Genomic DNA, 13,390 nt, shown 5'->3' on the forward strand with positions numbered 1-13,390 from the left:
AATTCCATTTCCATTTTTGTGCTTGAATACATGAATAGAACAGTGTTACTGATCACAGAGCCAACAGGGAGCACTGGAGCGGGGGGGGTGCAAACTTTTCACAGTCAGATTCATTAGTGATTTATTGGTCATTAGTGAGTGATTAGAGATTAGAAATTTTCTATCACTTCTATATACATATGATGCCTGTAAGACCAACATTGATTGGCTGCCTCATCCTGTGTCCCATTCAAATAAGCAGTCTGGGCTGAGGCACTCAGCAGAATGAATGAATGGATGGGGCTAAACCGCTGTAGGCTGAAGGGGTGGGGCTAAATTGTTGTACGGTGAAAATGCAGATATGTAAATATTTAGTGACATCACAAAACAGGTAGCTTGCAGCTAAATATCTACACACATACTGGACTGAGCGGTACACTTCAGTACAGCATGCTTCCACACATCACAGCTATTTATCTATTTATTTATTTATTTATTTATTTATTTATGCATGCATTCATTATTATCCAGGCTTTCAGGGTAGTTCTTTGTGTGTTGTATGGATGAATACATGAATATTAAATAGCCTCTGCTGGGCAGTTTGGGCCACTGAGGTGCTTCACTTAATTAACTCATCAGACGCTGTTTAGGTTCAGAGGCTGAGAGCTCGTATTAATCAGCTCACAGAGGGAGGAACCCACACTGCTGCAAGCCTGGGAAAGCCGCCTCTGTGTGTGTGTGTATGAGTGTGTGTGTGTGTGTGTGTGTGTGTGTGTGTGTGTGTGTGTGTGTGTGTGGAGGCCATTTTCAAAGCAATGAAATTTAGTAAAGAGCAACTTAAACAAGGATTAAACTAATCAATCAGCAGCAGCTCCACAAAACAGCCCCCAGAAGCTCACTTCACCCCTCTCTCTCTGCTCTCTCCAGCTCTCTCTTCCTCTAGCTCCTGTCTCGCCCAGCTGCTGGTTTATGTGTATCTGCCTCTGTGAGAACGTTATCTAGAACATGGACTAGATAACATGGACACATCAAACAATTTGTTCATTCTCTTCTCTACTTCTTTCCCGGGTGCAAAGCCTACCCGGAATCAACAGGATACCACGCAGGAATAGCCCTTAAACAGGGAACCAGTTAATCACACACTCACACATAGATGTGTTTGATGTGTATGTTAGCATTAGCAAGACCGGTCTGCACCATGCTAACTGGTGTACATGGGAATTCATTACTTGTTAGCCGCATTAGCCTCGTAGCTCCAGTGTAAAACTAGAGGAGCCGTGTAGATTTCCTTTATGGAAGAATTCCTTTAAAGGGGGTATCCATGCCCACCTGGATGACTGTAGGGTCTGAGATGACCGTCTCTGGTTTCAGGACCTCCACCACAGCCTCGGGGACCACCGCCTTCTTCATACACTCCATCTTAAAGCCGTACACGTCGTCCCAGAAGGCGATGCGGTCGTCGTGTTTCTCTGTGTCGCCCACAGCTGCCAGGCTAATGCTACAGCGGTCAGGGTACACTGAGGAGAGAGGACAAGAGGACACTCACTACTTTAACACCCTTGATTTCAGAGGAAATCATGAATGCGCAGGTGTCCCAAAACTTTTGTCCATTTAGTGTAGACAGACAGACAGACACAGACAGGCTGATATATGGACAAACTGGCAGACAGAGAATTAGACCAATTCACTATATGGTCAAAAGTATACGGACACCTGACCATCACACCTATGTAATCTAGTTGGGTGTGAAGTTGTGGGAGACAGAAACATGACCTCAATAATGTGGGATCTCGTAGTGGTGGTCCTGCTGACGACCCAAGAGCAATCTCTAGCCCAATATCCAAACACTGCAGTCACACAGGAACCAGACAACTGTACACAGCGGGTCTTTACAGCCGTGTAACATCCCATTCATTATCTAAATGTGTGCTAATGAGGACATTTTTCATGTGATGGCAAGTCACATGACCATGTCCCAATTCTCTAACCAACCCTCCGACTCTCTGCTTAAGCACCAAACAGGACAAACAGCTTCCGGGTAGGAAAATCCCAACTCAACTGCTGGTCATCATCATAAAAACTCTGCATTCATCAGTTTTAATGCTGTTTTATGGGCAGTAATACGAAAAGCACTCAGAGCTCGTCTCGCCTCCGGCTGCGGGGCGACGGGAGCCAGCACTGTGCTACATGCTAATGGATGAGTCGCTAACACCCGTAGTTACACAGCTAATGAAGGCCAGGGTCACTTGTTCACTCTCTCTCTTACACACTCTCACACACACACACACACACACACACACACACACACACACACACACACACACTCAAAACTCAGCCAGAGGCGACCGCACAAATGAAGAAACATCCCCTCCATCATACCACAATCATTACACACCCTCCACCAGAGCAGCGCCACCCTCATGTTAAAGTGAAAAGCTTTAAAGCGACAGTCCATCAAACCAGCCCACTTACACTAATCCAGGGGTCAAACTCCCAGCAGATCGTCAGCGAACCCACCGGACCCCCACAAAATACCAGCGCTCGGGACGAGTGTTCACGTGCAACAGAGCAACTGGTGATACGGTCAGTCTAGTAGATTAGATTTCTACACCAACCTGCCTTTATATCCCACAGTTAAACACACTGTACACTGGGATATGCAAATGAGCTGTGTTCTGATTGGTTGCCCTGCCTTGTGGCAAATATTCAATGCTCAATGTTAAATACGGATATGAACGGAGAAAATATCCATCCTCATTTGGGGCAGTGGTGGGTCAGTGTTAGAGCACTGGGTTGTGAGTTCGATACCCAGGATCGCTAAGCTGCCACACATGTGCTCGTGTGAGTACCACAGTGGGTGTGTGTTCACTGCACAGAAGGGTTCACTGCAGAGGCCAAATCCCACCCGTGTCCAACAAAAATGGTGACTGTGGCTGTCTTTGTCCCTGTCCGGCCCACTAAGTGACCCGTGTGGGTTTGTGGTCAACTTCTCTCATCATTATTGCGTAATGTTTTATTATTATTATCAGGGGTGTTTTGGGGCAGGTTGATTACATCACATTACAAACTGGCGTCTGTCAGTTCTGACCTTTACTAACGTTAAACTGCTCTGAATCAGGAGGGAGAGGCTGGTTAGCATTAGCAGTCTGCTCTCCTCTGACAAGCATTTAGAAGAGAATCGGACTTGTAGCCGAGCTGTCTAGGCTTAGATAAGTTAGCTAGCAGGCTAAACGCCACAGCACAGGCCGTGATCCAGCTACCTGAGGCTCAAATCCACCTGTTTGGAGGATAAAGCCTCTTATCGGAGAGCACGGGGGAGTCGAGGGAGTGGTCTTTAGTAGACTGGTTCATCCTTGCTCGGGTCTTCCAGTCGAGCGTCTCTGAACTCAACTACGGTGGGCTTGTTTTTAGCGCCCCCCAATTCGACAGACATTTTGCCTCAGAACCGCCCCCTAGTGGATGTATTGCTTAATATCAATGCCAATGTAAAGGATGCATACAGGCATGCGGGCGGTGACGGGTACAGGTAAACGGATGTCTTAGTTGTGAGTGAATGGAGAATCAATCAGCCTTTAGGTTGATGTATGTAAACGTGTTGGTTTATGTGACATCACAAAAACAATGAACTGGTAAACAGGCTGTTTAGGAAGTTTAGTCTCGGTCATCATCGCACTCCTATTTCATTATCAGGTGGGGAAACTCACCGGTCCTTTAAGGTACACAGTGTTCCCTGTGTTCAATCAAAAGCACATTACTGGAGATTTCTCAAAAAAACGTCAGATAAATCTCAACTCAGACGATTTTATTGGTCAAATGTTATATTGGTCGGGCACACACACACACACACACACACACACACACACACACACACACACACACACACCTGTCAGGAATCAGTCACCCCATTTTTCTGTGATCACAGACAGTGTGAGAAACTGTCCAGGAAAAAGTGAGAAGTGCTGATTGGGCAGAAAGCAGGACTGTCCCACACCAGCAGGATGAAGTGGGGGGTGGGTGGGCAGGAGGGACCATGTCCCATGATTCATAGCTTTGACATCTGTGTCCTTCTCGATTCGGTGCCCATGGCCCGTTTGTCAAGCACCCCAACACCCCCCTCTGCACACACACACACACGTCCCATCATGGTCGGCCGTGAAGAAGTTCTGCTTGGGTGGGTTTTTAAGGGGGGCGGGGTTAAGAGGAAGAACAGGACTGTGAGTGGGCGAGGGAGTGATGTGTAAGGATGGAGGAGAGAGGTTAATGAGCAGAAGACAGGAGAGGAGGAGAGAGTGAGCGAGATAAGGTCCAATAAGAGAGAGAGAGCAGCTGTGGGTGCTGGGGGGGGGCAGCAGTAACTAATGCTGTTCAGACGCACCAGGAAGGCGGCGGGTGAGAAATCAAGCTGCTTCTCACAGGTGTAGAGTCACCTCCGGCTGGGCATATGGAGCTCCACCCCAGCTCCACCCCACCTCCACCCTACCACCTACCACACACTGAGATACAGCAGCTCAAAGGCTCACTCCTGGCCTAGGTAATACAGACAAGACACAAACCCACCCAGTGCAGAAACATCAGTGTGAACCACAACAGGAAAACCCACATTACACAGATGTTCCTCAGAACCAGCCTGAATGAGCACAGATAAGCACACTCACCTGAACCTCCTTCTGCAAGGTACCGATCCCTGGCCCAGAGCACAGAATCCAGCATGGACTCAAACAGGAGGAAGTAGCCCTGCGGAGAGATCAGCAGAACCAGAGGTTAAACCAGTCAGAACCACAGAGCTGGGTGGGGTGTTCGAATATTGATAAGATCAGTGATGATTAGCAGGCTGATGACACACACTCTCAGAAAAACAGTGTTTCTGCTAAAGTGAAGGTGTTTGGTGCTGTAGGGACTCTCAGACTCAGTATTGGTGATTAGTTCTCAGTGGGTCACGGGGTGTTGTGTTCCATATAGAGCAGATAACCCCTGCCTTTAGAACCCTCACAGAACCTGCTTTACTGAAATCACAATTCTGGTATTGAGAGACAACCCAATAGTGGGATTTCATTTCAACGTTACATGAGATACAAATCCAGTCCACACACACACACACACACACACACACACACGATTTATAATCCATGATATGGGCTTTGTGGATCAGACTTGTTGGCGGTGGACGGGTTGCAGCATATGCAGCAGGCGGCGCTGTGAGTTTTACAGGTTTAGCTGGTTGGTCAGCTCAGTGATAACCAGCATGTTCGAGCTGGTCTTCCAGAACGACCAATCTGACCAAACTGGATCATGCTGGTTTTGACAGAGCTGGTCCACCAGCTAAACCATCAAACTCAACACAAAATATATACTGGTCAACCAGATATAGTCAAACTTCGATACGTAGGGTATGCTCTACACAGCCTCCACCATCTGAAATCAGCACCCAGCTCGGAGGCTGCGTATTTTCCTCAGTAAATCACTGATATTAGAATAATCACTAATAATAACACTCCTACAGAAAGTGGTGGAGGTTCTCCATCACTGTGTTCATCATTAGAACATCTCCAGAGTTCTCCTTATGGAGTCTAGTATGTTTAGAGTTCTCCTCAGATCAACACCTGGTTTGGTGGTAAATCAGGGCTTAATGATGGTAAATCAGGTGAGCTGCTGCTGCTGCTGCTGCTGCTGCTGCTGCTGATGGAGTTGAACACATCCTCCACGCTGTGCTGGCTGGACTGGGGGGCGTCCAGGAGAACCCTGGAGGAACAGAGCTCGGTTCTTCAGACTAGCTCACCGACAAGATCTCAATACTTTCTCTCTTCAGAATGAGAAGCTCTTGTTTCTCCTTTTTACTGGATTCATGTTCAGCTGCTTTATCAGTTCTGATGAGATCTGGAGCTTCTACAGTAGAACCCTCTCACTGCTGAGACACAGAGGTACAGTGATTGGGTTAGAGGAATGGGGTTAGGGGACTAACTGTGTGTATGTTTATTATTTATGTATTTATTTTCAGTCCTGTATTCAGATTTGTACTGAACAGTGCTGCATTAGCACACTGAGCTCTCAGACCTTCAGGAAAAGCACATCAGCACGGTGCAGTCTGGAGCTGCGAGAGTGCAGGCACTGATACTCCAATAAAATTCCCCCATTCTCTCACAGCCTTTATCTGTAGGCTAAAAAGCTCCACAACTCATCAGTCACCGCCGCCCCCACCCCCCCACAGCAGCACACACTGACACCCAGGCCGAGCAGATAAGCCTTCTAATGACACACACATGAGGACACACACTCACCCTAGGACAGGAGGGGGGGTGCAAATTTATGACCACGGTGTCTGTCCCTTGGGTGAACTTAGATGGTGATAATGGTGCTGCTGCACTGTCAGTCAGTGCTTTTTTAACCCTTCCCAGTCCCAGCCACTGTCAGTCATTCACCAACATTTACTGTTATTAATTTTTATTACATATTTGATCTATTTTGCATTCTTTTTATATCTTTACAGTTTGTAATTTTTAAAAGTCAAAACAGAAGAAAAAAATTCAACATCCATATACATATTTACATATATATTTCTATTATTTTGATGTACTTGTTTATATATATATTTTTTTTATTATTGTTGTGTAATTAAGGTTCAATTTATATAATGTTATCTAATTAATTTATCTAATAAACACACAGTAAATGTATGGGATAATTACAATAACTATGGACCTGGAGAGTTAGAGAGTAGTGGTCATGACTGAGGACTTAGTTCAGTAATAGTTTAGTAATTTTATCTGTAAGAAAAATAACTCCAATAACAAGCCAATGATGAGTAACACAAACACCTAATGTTGTGTAGGTCCCTTCAGTGCCTCCAAAACAGCTCTGACCCATCCTCAACAAAGGGTGTCCATCTGGCCACCTTCACACAATACAGCAGATCCTTTAAGTAGGCTGCGAGGTGGGCGGGGCCTCCATGAGCATCAGTGAAAACTTTGGGTGCCCATGACCCTGACACTGGTTCACCGGTTGTCCTTCCTTGAAGCACTTTTGGTAGGTACTGACCACTGCATACCCAGACCACCCCACAAGACCGGCCTGATGTTCTGGACATGATCTACCCACTGGAAGCAGGTCAGTGTGGCGGAGGTTTAAGGTTTTTAGGTGTGGATGGAAGAAGCAGGATGATAAATGCTCAGTTAAAGGCCAGAAAATGCAGCATATATCAGATCAGCTCTAATCGATAGTCAGCGATTCAGTATCGATATTGGTGAAGCGGTATCGCTCCATCTTTTGGTAGAACGGATGCTGGCGTCCCTCTCAGGCCCGTGGTGAACGTGTCCTTGCTCTGGGCTGCTCTTAAAAAGACTTAGCGCTGGACTGATGGTTAAGCTTCTGCACGGTGTAATTTAGAACCCAATTTCACAGGCGGCTGCTTCCACTGCAGTGAGTGAGCGAGGGAGTGAGTGAGGGAGAGAGTGAGGGAGAGAGTGAGTGAAAGAACCTTCCAGAAAAAAAAAAGAGAGAGGAGCGACACATCCACAGACCTCGCCTCGGAGGCCTCGGACTCGTCACTCTCTCGCTGTCTCCCCATTAAGTATTAATTACTAAAACAAGGTACAGACCCCACCTGCCACGGCTTTGGGGGGATGCGAGAGCAGCGGAGCAGAAATGATGAGCAAGGATGTAATAATCACACTCTGTGATGAGCTGGCGTGTCTCATTTCCCCACACACACACACACACACACACACACACCTCCACATTTGCTCTACATCCAATTCAGTTTGCCAATAATTAACAATAATTTGTGCTAAATAAGAATCTAATAACTACCAATATAATACCTGTATTATTTTATTATATAATACAATATCAGGTAATATAATTAAAGTCATCACATAAGCATTATAGAGCGTCTCCTATGTAGTGCATTACTATGTAGCGTCTGTCAGAATAAGCGTGTGAATCATATGAACATTATAGAGCATTATAAAGCGCCCCCTACACTTCCTGTAGTGTATTACAGTCTGTCAGAGTGAGCGTGGGGATCATATGATCATTATAGAGCATTATAGAGCGCCCCCTACGCTTCCTGTAGTGTATTACAGTCTGTCAGAGTGAGCGTGTGGATCATATGATCATTAAAGGGTATTACAGTGAGTTCTATTCTAAAGGTGCAAGACAGCAAACAAAGCCACCACCCTTTAAGCAGTGGTTGAAAGAATAAACGCAGCAGTACTGGTAGCGTAAAAGGCATAAATAATTGATATGGATAACAACGACTTTCAGCCCCTCCAGTGACCCCTGGCTGCAAAAAAAATGTACCCCAGCAGTGAAATACTGACATCAGACAGGAAATCTATGAGGGCAAGAACAAGAGAACAGCGCTTAACAGAAAAAGGTCCAATTTAAAAACTTCCACAATCCACAATATACCAGATATTCCACACACTCTGATCAGAGGAGTTAAAGCTCTGCAAGTCTAACAAGCTGAGGATATCTGTATATTAATCTGTATATAATATTTGCCAGGATTTATACAGAGCATACACACTGCGCTGAAGCACTCTGATACACTGCAAAACACAGAATTATAAATACAACTAAATAGATCATTCAGTAACTGTTCAATACTTAAAACTTCAATTGCTGTTTAAATTACTAACTTGTCATTTATTTTACAAATATTTGTATCTATTTATTTGTTTGTTTATTTAAAACAAAGAAAAATACCATCATTGCATATGTAATTATATTTTGATTATTTCTAAGCTTCTAAAAATGCATCACTGCTGCAGGCTGTTTAGGGCACCACTATGATGGGCAGTAGTAATATTTTCTAATACAAATTCCAATAAAATAAAACCTAAATCAAATCAGGAGATCCCTCATAGATATGACTCAATTACTTATAACACATTAATAAACAATTATTCAAATAAAAACATTACAAACACAAAATGACATTATTATTAAAAACAACAAACTAAAAAAATAAAATACCAAAATCTAAAAGCTGGGAACTGCGCGGGCTGGATGGTGTGATCAGTCTGAACTCATGTGAGGAGCTTCAGCTGGGCCGCGTCCAACAGCTCTGAATGAAAACTGCTAATGAAATGCTAATGGAAATTGGACAGCAGCACTCATGCCTGTTAAATGAATTAGCCCATTATCACACATGTAAAGACAAACACACACACACACACACACACACACACACACACACACACACACACCAGCCTCTTCAGGATCATGCTGATGCTCCACTGACTGGAACAGGGAGAAGGGTGTCTCCGTCATTCCCACTCCGGGCCGGAGCGCTGCTGCTGCTACTGCACTATGGAGCTTTGGTGGTGGAGCTGCAGGAGGAGAACCTCTCTCCATATTAGTGTAAAATCCTGTAGTGTTACTCTACCGCCTCAGTTCACATGTATGTAAAAAGAGTGTCCTCCTTTTGGGGTGTCTCAAGATACGAATTACACTTCCTGAATGTAGGGGGAGCTCAGGAGCAAGAAATACCAACGGTCGGATAACTCTGCTTTTACCAGCTTTTAACAGCTACGTCTGAAAACACAGTCACACTACAGACATTCAGCATCTCAGATCAAATGTGTTACATAAAACTATACATATGCACTTCTGACCATATCAGCACTTCTGAGATCAGGCAAGTGTGTGTATGTGTGTGTGTGTGTGTGTGTGTGTGTGTGTGTGTGTATTTATTAGTGCTGAGTGTGTGCTGAACATTAGCGTATGTAGCACTTTGGGATCAACATTTTTAAGCAAATTGAAGCATTTTCACAAATATTTAAAAATATCCAGCTATGTTAAACTAACCCCCTAGAGTCGGAGGCTGGTCAGCCACGTCCGAGATAATGCTGAATTAAGGCCACTGCACAGCCGCAGAATGTGTACTCACCTGAGCAGAGCTCAGGATGAGCTGCAGTCTAACTGCACTCACACCGACCTGCAGGACAACACACTCTTTAGCCTTACGGCCAGACTGGTTCTCCAGATTTACCAATCAGCCATAATATTAAAACCACTTAACACCATGTTACTGCTCTGACACATAGAGGCATGGAGTTCATGAGACCTCTGGAGGTGTCCTGTGGTATCTGGACACTTTCAGACATTACAGCAGATCCTTTAATCCACTGCATACCAGGAGAAACACCCCACAAAGACCTGCCCGATGTTCGGGAGCTGTTCTGACCCAGTCATTGTCTAGAACATCACAGTTTGGTTCTTCTCAAAGCGTAAGAGATTCTTATGCTGGTCCATTTTTCCTGTTTCAGAACCTTCATCACCTTCAAGAACTGACTGCGAACCAGGAGCCACTGGACCCAGATCATCAGTGCTATTCACCTTAACTGGTTTTAATGTTATGGCTGATTGGTGTATAAGCAATAATGGGTTAATCTCTGCAGAGAACAGAGTGAAGGAGGTGGATCAGACACATCACGTCACTTCAGTTAGTTCTCAGCTGCAGAAACGGGAGCTGGAGCTGTTTGGTACGCTGCTGTATTCCAATCCCTGATAAACACGGAGAAACGGCCCTACTGCAGCCCAGAGTGGCCATGCTGGCTCTAAACACCTGCATCAGCACCAGTCCGCTCAATTACAGCACAACACCATCAGCTGGAATCCCCACGGCAGCGCACACTCTCACACACACACACACACACACACACACACACACACACACACACACACAAAACAATTATAAACGCTTCAATAAACCCTGCAGTGGGGCCTCGCCAGACATGCACACACAGTGTATACTCCAGGGTATAGCAACTACTCTCACACACGCGCCACTCATTCCGATATTCCTGTGACACGTTACAAAACAATACGCCAAAACAGCCCCGCCACCCCGCCTCCACCCAGTCTCCACCTACTGCCATGAGGGAGGACACGATTGGCACAACTCCAATGAGTGACTGTAGCGGCACCTCAGCTTATACACTCATACAGTTCTACAGCGTACACTGCTCCTCAGCCCAGTCCTATCACTCCACAGATCATTCAGTCCACCTTCAGCGCCGTGCAATAGTCTGTGCACCCCTGGACAAACCTCCTGAATCTTACTTCTGCATATGCTTAATCCACAAGTATTGTTTATTTACTGAATTTATCAGAGTGGGAATTAATCATTTATCAAACAGGTCATTTAAACAGGGCTGCACAGGCTGATGTGTAAGGCTGCATGAAGACCTAGTCCAAAAATGACCTATTACCTAAACATTTCATATTTACACACATTCTCCTATTCAGCCTGCAGCAGTTTAGCCCCACCCATTCAGCCTGCAGTAATTAAGCCCCACCCATTCAGCCTACAGCAGTTTGGCTCCACCCATTTACACTGAAGTTAAATTGGTAGCGTTTCAGTCTGGGCTGTAAGTGAGGCATAACAGAGGGGAGCCAATCAGAACAGACCTCATTTACATAGATCAGTCATACAGACACAGTGGTGAAATGTTGTGTAGGTCCCTCCACAGAAAAGTGGTGAAATGTTATGAGGTGGTCTTCGGTGGACAGTGCAGTAATCAGGTATGGGGGTTCAGAGACGGCTGTGGGGCTGAGAAGCTCCTGGTGGGGACGCCAGCTACGGTTCAGTGGCTTACTTTGCGGACCGTGTACGAGGCAAACAGACAAAGCCAGGAGTGAACATGTGTTTCAGGACACTGCAGAAAATCAGCGGGAGAAAAAAAAAGCGATCTGGCCCAGTCTGTGAGGGGAGGGGCCTAATTTGCATATGAATGCAGATGAGGAGGAAATGTAGCGTATCATGAGAGTATTCAAATGAGACAAGCTCCGCTATTCCACGGTGTGTTCAGACGGACAATGGCAGGCTGAGAGGCGTATTGTGGGCTGATGGGTAATCCAGGTGAACTGCGAGGAGACGTGCAGGAAACAGATACACACACACACACACACACACACACACACACACACACACACACACACACACACACACACACGAGGGAAATAATGAGGAGCAGGAAATTGTGCTGGATGTCAGGAGCTGTTCTGTTCAGTCTGACTCAGTCCGAGAGATCCTCTGTGAACATCCAGCCGGGACACGCTTAGAGAAGACTGTAAATGAGAGTGTATCTGTACACACCGAGGCCAGCAGGGCACGCCCAGACGCACGCCCAGACGCATGCCCAGACCCACGCCCAGACCCACGCCCAGACCCACAGCCAAAAATAACTATATAAATAAATAAGCTGTTTTAAGTGGTTGCTATAGTGTTGTTGTTTTTGATGTTTGTTTTAAGCATTTCTTGTACTTAACCCCAGGAACTGAGCCTTAGGGGTGTGTGTGTGTGTGTGTGTGTGTGTGTGTACTGAGTGTGGGATTTCTGCTGTCCAGTCTGAGGCTGGTAAGAACACTATCGGTAGATGAGGCTTATGATGGGAATCTGCTGATAATTAAATCGACCCCCCCCCCCCCTCAGACTTTCTCTGATATTTTCAGGGATTTTTAGTATTAATTTCATTTCTTTTCATGTTTCCAGTAGAAAGCAGCTGGGTTTCAGGGTCAGATTCTGAGATCACTGATGTTCCTATCAGAGGAGGTCAATACTGCTCTACTGCTCCACTGCAGACACTAGCAGCAGGCTGGTTGCTGTGGTAATAATATCTCTACCCTCGCGTCTCTGATCTGCATTAAGAAGAGAAACAGGCCTATAAACGCCTCAGCCTTCTATTCTGGCCTCCTAATTACTGAGCCAATGGCGTCTCCCGGCGAGCGGCTGTAATGCCCAGTTTGGTACAATCTGTTCTCGAGATGTTTTACAGTGCGGTGCTGCGAGTTCTGCTGCGCCCGGGGTCGTCTTCAACTTCAGCCCAGAACAGAGGAGCGAGGAACTCCGCTCTCACGCTGATCACACCACTCTGCACTTCCTACTGGAAGGAGCCAAAAATCTGAGTGACTGATCACTGATTCAGCCAATCAGCAGAGACCTGTTCCGTATCTGACGTGAGCTTCTTTCGTTTACATCAGGAGATGCTAGGCTAATGTTGCTAATAAACACCGGGCATGCACTATATGGCCAAATGTTTGTGGACACCGCTTCTAATGAATGCGTTGCACCCATTGCTGACACAGATGTGCAAATGCACACACAGCTTGTCTAGTCTCTGTTGAGAAGAAGTACTGCCAATAGAAAGTGTTAAGCCCCTCTCTCTCGCTCTCTCTCACTCTCGCTCTCTCTCTCTCTCGCTCTGTGATAGTGCTGGAGTTTGTTTAGCTGGGTGTTAACGGCACAAATCAATTGTCTGAGTTATGAAATGACAGCCGAGTGCTCAGACCCGTCTACACCTTGTCCTCAAGGAATGCACACAGGCTGATTTATTGATTATTATCTTAACACACACACACACACACACACACACACACACACACACACACACACACACACACAAAAGCA

The 13,390-nt window shown here is 45.8% G+C and overlaps 1 protein-coding gene across 1 annotated transcript in view; it reads right to left on the bottom strand.

Moving 5' to 3' along the window:
• prmt3 (protein arginine methyltransferase 3) overlaps nt 1-13,390 on the bottom strand; it is a 50,825-nt gene that overhangs the window by 20,924 nt on the left and 16,511 nt on the right. Inside the window, exons 11-12 of the mRNA XM_072672160.1 lie at nt 4,635-4,713; nt 1,309-1,496 (exon numbers count right to left, since the gene is read on the bottom strand). Coding sequence (XP_072528261.1) covers nt 1,309-1,496; nt 4,635-4,713 — 267 coding nt within the window. The remainder of the gene's footprint in view (nt 1-1,308; nt 1,497-4,634; nt 4,714-13,390) is intronic.

This window comes from Salminus brasiliensis, unplaced genomic scaffold (genome assembly GCF_030463535.1).
Source record: "Salminus brasiliensis unplaced genomic scaffold, fSalBra1.hap2 scaffold_97, whole genome shotgun sequence".
NCBI lineage: Eukaryota > Metazoa > Chordata > Actinopteri > Characiformes > Bryconidae > Salminus > Salminus brasiliensis.